The sequence below is a fragment of the Oryctolagus cuniculus genome, chromosome 7 (assembly GCF_051225735.1).
Source record: "Oryctolagus cuniculus isolate XC-2025 breed Fujian yellow rabbit chromosome 7, ASM5122573v1, whole genome shotgun sequence".
NCBI lineage: Eukaryota > Metazoa > Chordata > Mammalia > Lagomorpha > Leporidae > Oryctolagus > Oryctolagus cuniculus.
The window spans coordinates 4578335-4592566 of record NC_142873.1 but is presented as its reverse complement, the minus strand read 5'-3'; the positions used below and the strand labels follow the sequence as shown (position 1 = coordinate 4592566).

The 14232-nt window shown below is 41.8% G+C and overlaps 1 protein-coding gene across 8 annotated transcripts in view; it reads right to left on the bottom strand.

Annotated features, from left to right (window-relative positions):
• The window catches only part of RABGAP1L (RAB GTPase activating protein 1 like), a 788382-nt gene that overhangs the window by 76337 nt on the left and 697813 nt on the right, over positions 1 to 14232 (bottom strand). The window contains exon 20 of one of the 8 annotated variants that reach the window (XM_089299426.1): positions 11934 to 12127. The exons of the other annotated variants lie outside the window; for them this stretch is intronic. Within the exon in view, the coding sequence (XP_089155552.1) occupies positions 12068 to 12127 (60 nt within the window). The 3' untranslated portion in view covers positions 11934 to 12067. Of the gene's footprint in view, positions 1 to 11933; positions 12128 to 14232 lie in introns of those variants that run through there. 8 annotated transcript variants of the gene reach the window in all.

Below are 14232 nucleotides of genomic sequence, written 5' to 3'. Positions count from 1 at the left end.
GCACTCCAGTACGGGATGTGGGCATCAGGAAGACAGGATCAGGGGGCAGTGCATGGGATCTGAGCCCAGACACTCCAGTACGGGATGTGGGCATCAGGAAGACAGGATCAGGGGGCAGTGCATGGGATCTGAGCCCAGACACTCCAGTACGGGATGTGGGCATCAGGAAGACAGGATCAGGGGGCAGTGCATGGGATCTGAGCCCAGACACTCCAGTATGGGATGTGGACATCTGAACCACCGGGCAAACACCTGCCCCATGCATGCTTTTCATGCTATCACTTACGTCTGATAATTCCACTTGCTGGAAATACTCCCTCTCTTCACAAACCACATACTCTTTCCTTGCTGAGGTATTTGCTAATACCTGCCTTGCCTGCTAGGTTGCAAACCCTGTGAAGGCAACGACCATATTCACTTTGCTTTGTCTTTAGTCTTAACACTAACACACTCCTGGGCACAAAGTAAATAATAAACGTTGCATGTTTTACAAGCTTAAACTTGTTTACAATTATTAAAATATCTATTAAAATATTATTAACATGCTGTACTAGACAGTCACTCTAAGTATGCTTGCTTTATATAAGACAAGGCTCCTTTTCCGTGTACCAAGCCAAACGCAGCCTTTTTGGAATTTAGACAAGCATGGTTACTTTACTATCCAATTACCTCAAAGAAAGCATGCAAAAATCTGGTAGCAGTGCCAATCATTGTTAAAGACATCATTCACCTTTAAGTTTTATGCTTCCAACATCAAGAAAACTCTAATCACAGTTTTGATGTCTAACTTATCATCCTCCTGAGAAACTTCAAGTAGTGAGCCTCGGCTGCTCGACTTCTGATCCAGCTCCTTGCTAATGCACACACGGAAGAAGCAGAGGGGAGAGGCACCAAGATGGCAAAATAGGGAGGGAGCTGAACGCTCTAGTCCAAGGGAAGATAGTTAAAAACAATGTGGAGAGAGTGTAATTTCAGGGAAGAGTTAGGGAGAGAATGGGAGAAGAAACTCCACACAAGCTAGCAGGACCCTGGGGATCTATGTGGAGGGTGTGGGTGCACACAACTCAGGACCCCAGCAGCTGAGAGCCTCAGTACCAGCTTTGGAGAGGGAAGTGAGATCAGACCGCAGCAGTCCAAGCACCGGCAGGAAGAGCCTGGCTTGGTGCCCTGTTGTGGAGAGTATACCTGCCAACCTAGAGGGAAAATAAGGGGGCATGTTTCTCCCTCCCCAACCACCTGGCATCAGTGTCCTGTAACTAGCCGAGAATGGGCGGGCGCCATTTTGGACATTTATAACAGTTTCACTCAGCAACCAGTGGAAAGGAGACATCTGACTCTGGCTAGGAGAGCTGGCAGGGGGTTGGGAGCTCGTGACTGTGGGAGCCGTGTGTGTGTGTGCTGGGACTGTGTAAACACTGTGCCTGCATGTGAGGGCGCAGGGTGTGGCTGGGTCTTTTAGCAGTCACTGTGGGCGGCTCCACGTGCTTAGGGTTTCCTGATTCCCTGGTAAGGGTTTTTGCTGCGGGATCTGTGCTCACACCAAGGACTACACAGATCCTTAGTGTGGTTCTTGTGGCAGCGTTGATGAATATTGTACCCACAGGGGCTAGTGCCCAGGCATTGGTCTCCTTGGAGGAGGTGAGGGTGAGACTATGCCAACAGAGCTGAACAAACCTCCCCTCTGATTTAAAAAATAAAAAAAGATTTACCACGCCCAATTTGGGTGTCACTTTGGACACTCCCCTTGGAGCACTGAACAGAGCTCCCTGGACACACCCAGCACACCCCTCTGGGTATTCACTGAAAGAGCAGGCACTCCACTAAGCCACAGAGGAAAAGATAAAACCTATCACAGGGAAGAAAAAAAAATAATAAACCAACAACTATCTCTACAAATGCCTAAAAATAAATGCAAGTCAAGAAACAAGAATAAGGAAGATAACATGATGCCCCCAAAGGAATACAATACTTCAATACTAGAATGTAAAAATGAAGATTCAAGAAATGCTGAAATGGAACTCAAAAAAATAATTGTAGGATTACTTAGAAGTAATCAGAAGCAAATTCACAAACTAAAGAAGTCCATACATGACACGAAAGAATTTTTTTTCATGAAATTCACTCTAAAGAGAAATCAAAATGAAACATTGGAAATGAAGAATTCAATAGATCAAATAAAAAAAGTGGTGGAAAGTCTTAACAGAATCAGTGAGGCAGAAGAAAGAAATAATCAAGTTACAGTCAGACAAAAAAAAAAAAGAAGAAGAAATTAGAAAACTAAACAATGGTGTTGGAGGTCTATGGGATACTGTCAAATAACCCAACATAGGGGTCTTAGGAATTCCTGAAGGTGTGGAAAGAGCAAATGGATTAGAAGGACTTTTTAGTAAAATAATTAATTCTCATACAGTGTTTAGTAAGTAGGAATTTCTAATCAGATTTTACTGTAGTTTTTCCATTAGAGGATGTCACTTTCTGTTGACAAAACTGTAGATGTACAGTTTTGTCAATATAAATTATGTGTTTATATTTTCTGCTGCTGAAAAATATAATTTATTTGCTACAGCTAACCTAATCATAATGATCATACAAAAGGTCCATGATTGTATGTATATGGTAGATTACTGTTCAGCAAATATGCACTGCCCCCTAGTTCCAATCTCTGTGTTGAAACTGGCCTTTCATTTGCTTAGTAAACGGGACACAGACAAAAATCAAAGGGTGCTACATCCAGGCCTAGGCATTTAAGAGGCATCAGATGTTTCCAGTGATCCTCTGGGAACTTCCGAATGCTGCCAGGAGAAGAATCCGCCCCAGGTAGCCCACTGATCATGGAAGAATGCGCAGACCTACCGGAATCCACGGCCTGCAGTGAAACTCGGCTATGCTCAGTAAGCCCAGTCCAGACCGGCCAATCTCTAGTGATTCAAAGGTTCACAGGGAAAGATACTGCTTCCTGCTAGACGCCACTGAGATCTGTGGTTGTTTGCTGTGCACCAATGTGTAAGAAAAAAATACGATACACGTAGTCTTAAAAATCTCGCTTGATTATGTAATGTTTTCCTCCATTCCCTCTACAGAAATAGGATTCCTGGGCATGCTTAAACTCCTGTGGCTGCCAGTCCGTTCCCACAACCGTGTTTAAGTTTTCAAAGAGTTGACTGCATTTGTTCTCAAACCTGTTGATATTCAACATAAAATAAATGGAAAAGGCAACTGAATTACTGTTTCTATAAACACTAAACTGAGTGGTTTGGAATGACTGAACAGAGGTGAGGGATTAAATGCAAAACAGTCACATTAAATGTGGTAATGCTACTACTCAAAGTGTAAAAAAGTGAAAAAAAAAAAAAAACAGTAAATTTTGCCTGTAGATTGCTTTACAAGTTTATTAGTTTATTCCCCCTCTTTATAAAACAGAATATGCAAAGCACATGGATTTCAGAATTCCTATGCAAAAAAATGACATAAAGGCCCAAAAAGAAAATTGACAGTGAATAAAAAAAGTTAAAGTTTTTAATCGCTTCTTGGCCTTTTGGCTAAGCTCCAGTGTAAAATAAAAGTTTAAGACAGTATACATGATTTTTTATGCTTTTTTTTTTTTAACCAACCAACTACAGTTCTATCAGACAAAAGGGCTTCTACGACACTTCAGCCTACTAGAATCCTAGTGGAGGTATTATGATCATCAGGGCTGCAATGTTTGTTGTTGAGACTCCTACTTATAAAAGAACTTAAAGTCCCTGCATTGAGTTTGAATACCACCATTTTACTGCACGGTGAGTTTCAGTGGTGCTCTAAGTATCTGCTGTCAGACTGGCCGGATAATTTAATCACCATTTTAAACTATTAACCTCACCTCCAGACTAATTCATTATTCTCTTAAAATATAACGGCATCATCTAAGCAATAAATCGATAACAGCTTCGCTTGACCTACGAAGCTCTGCATCGTAACCTGGTCTCTAAGTTCGTGCCCGAACTCTTCTCCTGCCAGGCTGCCCCTGTCTTGAGGCGTCAGGCTACACTGACTGCTGTTCTGGGAGAGTCTCGAGCTGCTGGCCACTTCAGTCTCTTCTCCAGAAGATTCCTCGGCCTGAAAAGTCTCCTTCTCCTCAACGATTCCATTTTATGCAATGGACTAGTAGAAATTCATGATACTTCTTATCAACTGTTTCTGTAACATCGTCTGTAAAAAGGCATTTGAAATGACTGGTAACTCAATCCTAGCCCTAGCAGAAAAATGATTTCTCAACATCTGAAATAACCGTAAGTGCAAAAAAGCTATACTTATTCTAACAGAAGCTGGTTGAATAAATTCATACCGACAGTACAATGAGCCAAGTCGTTTTTGGATGGTGAGTTAGTTTATAACATCGTGCTCGAAGTTCACCTCATTTTACGTCAAGGTTTTGAAAAGAAAAGAAAAACCATCTGGGAATAATACTAAACATATGCTTATTGTGTGCTAGGTGTTTCTGAAATACTTGTTTTTTATATAGTAACTAACTTAATTCTCAAAAAAAATCCTACACAGCAGGTGCTTACTAACATGAATCCAATTTTATAGAGGAGAAAAATGAAGCACGGAGTGGGGGTGAAGTAACCCCTGAAGTCTTAGCCCTAAGCAGGGGTGCGGTGGGGTGTGGCTCTATACGATCTCATCTCACCCAGTGCTGCAACCTAACTCCACACATGGCAGAACTGGAAATCTGTATGCCGCATGGCAGCAAGATTCTACCATGGAAATAAGAAGCCAAGAACGTGGGGACAGAGCCATAAATAAAGGAGATGCAAGACAGAAGTTAATTAGATGGCAAGAGAAAGGGAGAACGCCTGCCAGCATAGGTCCAGCACCCGCTCCGTGCCCAGCTGAACACTGCCCTTACATTTAAAGGAACACACCCTTTATTATGGTGTCCCCAGGATAAATTCTCTTTCATCTGAGATTGCACAACATTATAGTACCTCCAGCTGTAGGAACCATAACTAATCAGAATTGATAATCCACATGAGGGAAGGTTTGGCTCCTTGGATTAAACTGAAATTGATAAAATAGTGTGAAAATATGCACATGCAAATAGCGATGAGGATTTTTTAAAATGTTCAGGTCGTTTTTTTAATTATGGAAAAATCTTAATTGGTTTACAATGTTTTATTCTGATCAATATGTGAGATGTATATCCAGCAATGATTTATAAATAACTATTGATTTGATTGTTTTACCCATCTCTGGCATATGAAATTCTTCTGGATTTTTTGTTTGGCTGGCTTGATGAAATCTATGTGCCAACCCGAGAAGGAGGAAGTAATCACAGAATGCTTACCCTCATCTCCCATTTATAGAACAGAAACACTGTAGCTCCCAGAAAGAGTTCCCTCCCTGCGCTGGCACACTGCTGCTATTTTGGTATTTGTCGGTTAAGAACACCTACCGATTGCCAATACAGAACAGCGCTGTTAGTTCAGTTAGGCAGCTTTCACTGAAAGCCAGTGTTCCAACCTCTGAACAATCAATTCTTCTACAGTGATATATTATGGCATGGGATTTCTAGATGAGGAACAGGATAAAGGCAAAATGGGTCACCCTTCCTCCCCTGTATTCCTGACACCCACCTGTCCCATTCAAGTGGACACAACAGTCTTCCCAGTTTTATAAGGCAGTACACTTCGGTAATGTTCAACTTAATCACTGACTTGTGTAGATCAGCAGCTGCTTATTCTTAAGTAACATCACTGTATCTATACACACTGCAAGAGTGCCCAGTATGTGTAGAATAACTTCTTTGTCCATGCTGCCATTGGCAAGTGGCTAAGCACAGACGCTTGTCAACCCGTTCTGCCTGCACTGTCCTAATGCCTTTACATTTTTTCCTCTGTGCAGTGTGGCCCGTGCTGGTCTCTCGCTGCCTGTTTCTGCAATACTCAATTCCCTCTGCTTAGCAGCTGCTCTGGCCTATACGCAGTCCCTCCAACTGGCTGGTCCTACATTGCAGTTTCACCTTCCTGAGCTCACACCAAAGGTCTTCTGCACCATCTTCAGGGCAGGACGGTTCACGTTCCCTGAGGGCTGATCAGGATACTCCAATCAAGCAAAGTAACTTGCCAGGGTAGCCCAACTAGTCCATCTTCTCCACTGGTCCTTCCTCTTTCCTTCCTCAGACCTTCTGCAAGGGTTGGCGTGGCTCTTCCCTTATCACAAGGGTGAGAACCTCCACCATGCTGAACACAAGTGTTCTCATTAATCCTCATGGTAATCCATGGAGGCGGGCCTTCCATGGTCTCCGTTTTTCAGATGATGAAACTGAGGCTTAAGGAAATTAAGGAATTTAATGACAGACAGCGGATCTAAAACTTGAACTCAGGACTGTGTATCTTTTTTTTTTTTTTGGCATGTTTATTTATCAACTGTTATTTGAAAGCAGGGAAAAAGAGAGAGAGAGATTTTCTATCTGTTGGTTTACTCCCCAAATGCCCACAATAGCCAGGGCGGGGCCAGAATGAAGTCAGGTTCTGTAACTTACTGGGTGTGGGTGGCAGGGACTCACGTCACCTGAGCTCTCATCTGCTGCCTCCGAGGCACATTACCCGGAAGCTGAATCAGACAGCATGGACAATCAACCCTAGGCACTTCGACATGGAACGCGGGCATCTCAAGTGCATCTTAACGCCTCTACCAAATGTCACCTCCCCCATCCTTTTTTCTTATCTGGGATTTACGTAAAGGAATTTGTGATTTTCTTGCATAATTTTTACCATTATTTTTTATTTACTTGAGACACAGAGATACAGAAAGACAAAGACACAGACACACACACACACACACACACACACACACACAGATCTCCAATCTGCTGCATCATTCATTTTTAAGGGATTAATAGGATATAGCTATATATTTTTTAAAGTCTTATTTATTCATTTGAAAAGCAGAGAGAGAGCGAGCGAGAGAGCGAGCTTCCATCTACTGGTTCACTCTCCAAATGCCTGCAACAGTTGGGGCTGGGCTAGGTAGAGTTAGAAGTCAGGAACTCCATCCTAGACTCCCACATGGGTGCCAAGAACCCAAGTACTTGGGCCATCATCTGCGGCCTCCAGGCAGTTAGCAGGAAGCTGGACTGGGAGTGGTGGCAGGGTTCAATCCCAGGCACTCTGATAAAGGAGAAAGGTATAGCAAGCAGCAGCTTACACCCACAGCGCCATAATGCCTGCCCCAGCCATATTTTTTAAAATGTAGATCAAGAGATTTCTGAAATCAATTTAATGTCTCCTAACTAGCCTTTAAAGAGTTAAGCAGAAAACAAATTTCATATACCCATATAGCAACAGCAGTTTAGGGTTAGTCAAATTTTCTTTGTGTATGCAAAGGTTTGCCATGTATTTTTTTTCCAAAGGGTTTCTATCGGAAACAACAGAAAGCCACAGAGCTATGAATGAAAAAGACACGATCCTGTTTCCACCCCTGAGAACCACTTACTTAATAAGATTCTTATCGCTGAAGGAATCCACAATATCTTCCATTATGAAAGAAAGTATAATTACAGAAAGATACTTAATTAATTCTGTATAAGAAGACTTCTAGATGCCCTAATAGTCAACCGAAACCCAAAGAGGATTTTATAAGTTAGCAACAGTATAATTTTCTTCACAGTGCAGTAATAAATCAGATTGAGAAGCAATTTATTTTATACTACAGAAAATCTGAGTACGTTTCTCATATGATTTAAAGGGCTCATTTCAGAGCAAAAATTCAACATGGAATTCAGTATAGAATCTAAAGCAAGTGATAAGATTTCATTTAGAACTATTTTAACTTTTCCAGATGAATCAAAAGCAAATATTACTTCCAAACAACTATTTTAAATTTCAAATCTGATAAGCAAAACTGTCTTTTAAAAATTGTGGGACTTAACACCCAACATTTAATTATTTAAAAGTGTAAAGCAGAACAATAGTTTGTGTCTCTTTTATAACTGCAAGGTTTTCCCTATTAGTGACCAAATCCAGTACCAAATAAGCTTCAGGATGGAGCTGGGCTGCATCAAGCCGTGCAGGCGCGTGCGTGTGTGTGTGTGTGTGCGCATGCACATGTGTTTCCTGGGAAGCACAGTAATATTCATTCATTCTTCTCTCTCTTCCCAGTCTCTTACATGTGTGCATGCACACATATACACCCCCAGGGACACAAAATGTCCTCTATGTATTGAGTGGATGTCCACCACTTCAACCCCCTCTATACCCAGCCACTTCACAGATCTCTGTTTTGTTTCTCCTCTACACTGGTCTGGAAAAAGTTCAGATCCTATAAGGGGACCTTGACAGGGCCACCAAATAGAAATGACACAGAATTTGAAACTCTTCGGGTGAGTTTTCATGATGGAATGTCGTCATGGCGGAATATGGTCAAGCTGAAACTGAGAGGGTGTCCATGAGGATGGGCTCTCATATTCATACTTGGTGTGTGCACTGTGGGGAACCAGGTGTGGGCTGGCAATAATTCTCACATTATGTAATCAAAAAAACAAAAACTGTGTTGGTGCTGGAGTTGTGGCATAGTAGGTAAAGCTGCCGCCTGCGATGCTGGCATCCCATATGGCTGCTGGTTCGTGTCCCAGCTGCTCCACTTCCCATCCACCACCCTTCTAATGTGCCTGGAAAAACCAGTGCAAGATGGCCCAAAAGGCTGGGTCCCTGTGGGAGACCTGGAGAAGCGAAGCTCCTGGCTCCTAGCCTTGGCTTGGCCCAGCCCCAGATATCGCAGCCATCTGGAGAGTGAACCGGAGAATGGAAGATCGCTCTCTCTCTCTTTCTCTCTGTATATATTAAATAAGCAAGCAACAGACCCACTGCTTCTGTGCCAGACAACACTCCAGAAGCACATGGTGGCTTTGTATTTGTTCCGGTTTGGTTTTATTTCTCCAGGTGATTTGTTTAAACCGCATCTAGAAAACATTTACAAGTGTGGACACGGTATATTGAATTCCTCTGTGCCTGCTGCCTTGTTTCAACAATTACCAACACATATCATCCATCACTCCACTGGGTCATTTTGATCTGTGGCAGACACTTCATCTGTAACTACACAATATGGACCCCTAAATCAACATTTCAAAAACCAATCATGATATCATTGCTGGACAAGAATAAGTAATTCTCTGAACATCATTAAATATCTAATCAGTTCTCAAGTTTCCTCCAATGACCTTACAGATTTTTAACATTTTTTAACAGTTTAGCAAATTTGCATCTGGTTGATATAGCCCTCAGGTGTCTTTAAATCAATTTATAGGTGTCCCCTTTTTTGTTATTGTTCTAATTTGTAATTTAAAAAATTGCCACATTATGGTTTTAAGTTAGGGTTTCATAGTAGTAAGGTGTAACTGTATGATGCACACTCTCATTCTGTGCCTTCTGATGAGTACCGTTCAAGTGTGGGTGGGAAAGTTTGCTTACGCGGCTAGTACCCCAACCTCTGCAGCTAGTTTAATGATATCCACAGAGCAGACACAACCCTTGTAAGAAATGCATTCTTCCGTTACGCCAGGGCATATATGCTAACACTTTTAAAAAATGGTCAAAAAACACAAACAAGGTATCTATAATAAAAGCTCTTCTCGGTCATAATTTAAGGCCCTGAAAGTTATTTGATTTTTTAGACAGTTTGATTCTTGATATCACTGCCCACTGACAGAAATGTTTCACTTCAGAGAGACGGAATTGTATGTACACAAGTGTTAACAGGGCTCACCTAATAATCATGTATATACAGACAAGGAACACACAGTACTGAGAGATATTTGGCCCTATAGACTGAACCTCACTACATGTGACAGTATTAACTCAATATTTAAATGTCCTAGTGATGTGTGACCGTGTTTCACAATGTAAATAATCACAGACACTTTTAGAGCCTGTCACAGCATGTGACACAAAGCACACAGCACACTTGCACTTTAATTCCCAGGAAGCCATGCCTTGACTGCTACAGGAGGACAGCCACCATGGAAAGAAACACAAATCAGCTCCGGGGCGGTGTGCGAGGCAGACCTACCATAGACCTGGGCTTGCTGATGGCCACCAGACCAGTGAGGAAGTCTTCATCGTGCAGCTGGCTGAAAACGTGCGCGTCATACGCGACCATAATGGACACCTCTTCCATCATCTTGCCAGCTGGCCTCTCCACGGCAGCAGCTGCCGCCCGGGCTCCAGACCAGACTGTCCGAGGAAAAGCCGGCTGCCGTTCCGTGCCAATGCACACACCCACCTGAGTTGCAGGGGCTGAATGTCAAAAATCCAGAAAGAAAAAGACACACACCGGGAGGAAAAAAAAAAGGAGGCAGCTACTATCTCAGGCTTGTCTAGCGACTCACCCCCAGTGGCAAACTAAATGAGGTCTCTTATCTATGCAGGAAGTATACTCTATAAACACCTTCTGCATTCTTAACCCAGCAGATGGAAAATTCAGTTTTTATATAACTTCTTTAAACTTCAAAAAAAAAAGATAAAAGTTTCTTAACTAGAAATATCCTATTTCAAAACACAAAAACAAAAATTGACTTATGTTCTCGGTTTGAAAAATTAATACTTCATCTTCTTCAGTTTTATTTACATGAAGATTCTTCTTGGAGAAGTAGATTTTCTTAATGCTCTTAGAGTTTATGTTTTCGTGTTCTTAGAAAATAAACAGATGACAACCATTTTAATTTCTCAAAATTTAGAGAATTCTTGGTAGTTAAAAATTGTTTCCTGAAGTTAATAAGGATTCTTTTTCCCCTCTGAGATTTCTGTTAAAAAAAGAAGTACCAAAAGATAAAAATGAAATAATTTTCAAAATCAATAATAATTTCCCCTTTACCCACTTAAAAAATAAGTATTTTAAACAGAATTTTGTTTTCTGTTATCCAAAAAACACTACAAGGGTCTCAGTTATAAACTGTTTTTCTCCCATAGATAAATATTCTCTTCATCTTTTATTTTTAAGGTTACCAAATCAGCAGATAGACATGAACTGATGGCATCTTAGCCATCAAAAGTATTTTTTGAAATCTAGCTGGATTTTTTGAAATCCAACCTCCATATGTCGGGATGAAAACTCTGAAAGCTACCCACGGTGATCACTGCAAGGCTGCCCCAGGTACCAGGAAACATAAAGTATGCTAACTCCCTGGAAAAACTATTACAAAGAATTAAATAAAACAGGGGGCGAGGGGGTCAGATAACGCTCCTCTAAAAGCTGTTTTCCCAATATTCCTAATTCAATGAGCCATCTCTGCCTTCCACAGATGACACTGCTGCGGCATGAGAAGTAGTATTTGCTTGAGCTAGAAACCAATTTGCCTACGTTTGTCTAAAATCAAAGGAAATACAGCCCCTGGATGGAGTTCTTTCATCTCCATTACCATAGCAGGGTCATGCTGCCTAAATTTATTTGCTTTTCAGAAAACAAACACAACTCCCAGTGACATCTATAGTGTCTATTTCCACATGTTTTCCTAAAGAATCTTCATGTAGATCAACATGATTACTTAATTAGTACCCTGTTCCATCTAAACGTGATTAGGAGTTCTACAACTGCTATAGCAGTCTAGATTAAAAGCTGACGCAGGTGGAAGGAGAAAAAAACACCTTATTGCTAGGAAACAAGCAAGTCTAATAGGCTTATTTAGGCAAAAAATGCAATATTTAAATAAATCCTCAAGATGAAAACAGCTTCAAACTGCTTGACCCTTGTTGGAGCCAGTAAAACACTTTTACTCATTATTTGTTTTCGACAAGGCAGCTTTGTCTTCTAAGCATTATTTTCGTTAACTATTTTTTTCCAGCACATTTATCTCAATGCTGACTAGCCAGGCAAAAATTAAAGGGTAATCAGGAGACAAGGCATTATAAAGTGTCCAGGCAGTTCGTACCTTGTAAATTCCTGTTTCCTCTGTATCTTTTCAGAAGTAGTTTAAAACCTACTGTGAAAGTCTTCATGCATTCACTGGCACCGGAATATTTCAGATTTATCTTGCAGCACCGTTTTCTAGTTGTGAGCACAATCCCTCTTGCTTTCATATTTTTCTTTGCTACAGTGACTCAGGGCTTCCACGCACTGATATCTGAATAAGGTGCTCGGACAAAGACACCTGTTGTGGAAGGTAAAGAGACGACTTCCCATAATGCCTTACTCCCTGCTGGCAACCGCCCAGGGGCAAACAGGAATTATAACCACTTGTGAGAGGCTGCGTAGGCACCCTAGGAGAGCAAGATCAGTGTTAACAATAGGTGATCTTCTTGGTTAGGAAGTGCACTCACAATCCAAGAAACAGGGAGCAGGCAAACAGTACCACACAGCCCCGGGAGATGCAGCGTAGTAAAACGAGAAAACTTTTAAGGCATCGGGCTGTAACAGGGCAAACGCATTTTTATAAACATCAAAGGCTGTAAAGTTTTAGTTTTACTTACACGGGAGCTAACAACTGCAAATAACTCGGGCCTTTTAGAATTCTACAGAGGTTCTTACGTAAGCCAACATTTTTTAAAAGTTCTTATTGTCTTCAAAAGATTGTTCTAATTAGCCACTGTGACTAGAATTACTATAACATTTTCTAACTAAATTCAGGAGGTCCTCTATCATAGCTACAGTGCATAGATTCTCTTGAGCAATGACTCTTCTAAGTTTGGTTTACAACCTTCCTTTTTTTTGTCTCCCTTAAAATATATTTTACTTTCAGAGTCTGAGAAGAAAAAAAATCCAATTGTTTTTTTCCTGTTTGTTTGTTTCCACAATTAAATGCACAGTTGTGGTTCCAACAAAATGTAAGCTCTTTGAATACCGATCATCTATTAGAAAACTGGCTGAACTGACTTTGTCCCTTTTCCTAAGACATTCTCTTTGGTCTCAGGACTACAGCCACATCCACACCGATCCCCCACCCCCTCCAAACTTCAGCAGTCGTGTTTACCTAGGGTCCTTGGCTCCCTTGCAAGACATTCTTGCGCCCACCACCCACGCTCTGCCATGGAGACCCACGGGTCTCCCGGGACTGTTTACACCTGAGTTTCCGCAGTACATTTCCCTCACACCAGACAACTGCATTGCGGGGGGAAAAGGCAGAGGGCTGGAGCATTACCTGAGACCAAGGGAAGTGCTACAGACAGCACCATGTGCTGCTAAAGGTTACCTGGAGAGGACTGTGTCAAACAGGCAGCAGGAGCCAAGGCATTCAAGGGGAACCAGCCAGTCCCCGGTTCTAACAGGAACTGGGCAGCTGTCCTCGGAGGGCAAGTCAGTAACTTCCCCTAGGTCTCCACTTCCTCATGGCCATGCAAATGGAGAGGGATGGACGAGATCAGTGGCTTTCACGTGTGTGCAGAGTCAAAAGCCCGAAACAGGGTGAGTGGGGATTTGAAGGTGGGAACGCCTTTTTAATCTCTATCAGATAAAATCAAAGGGTAACACTAAACGACAGGGTCCCCAGGGCTGCCACAATAGATCTCAGCAAATGTATTCTACTGGGTACTAGTCTGGATTTTCTAATGGCAATTCTTTTGCCTAAAAATAAGGATTTAATGATAGTAGCGATACTTTTAATTAGTTACAATATTTTTTTATGCTTTCTATTCAGAAGCCAAGCAGGCTATAAAATAATTTTCCAAAAGCTTTTCCGGATCTTACTAAGAAAAACCTAACAAATATCTCCATCGACTTCTACATGCTGTTTAAAGTTTGTGTACTGAAAGAGCAGCCCACTTCGGTGGCCCATTTTGTCTCAACGGTCATCCTACTAGGACTGTACTTTTCAGCAAAAAATATACCTGGATTGTACTGAATGAATATGAGTCAAATAAACCCTATCCTGGTCTTCAGAGAATGATTATTCTCAGGTGTCAAATTCAGAGAAGCCCAAAGCAAAAATCAAGAAAAGCCTCAAGCAGCAAGGCAAAAAAACTTCATTATGGATCTAGTATTTTGTTACCCACCAGTCAAAGCAGCAAATATATTAAAAAACGATCACTCCTCATAAAAATCATCTCACCTCACCAGAGTGTATATCAGGATCCTTTTCCCGTGTCTCTGCTTCTCCTTGTTGAACTTTCTCATCACAACAGCCATAAAACAAGATCAGATGGAAAGAAGACAAAACCACCGTGACAGAAATCTGGCTCAGAGGGCCAGGTCGCCTGAGCCTCCTGCTCCTATAGCCTGAGCCCTGCAGGAAGCCCACTCCTCCCGCCCAGCGGCCCCTCG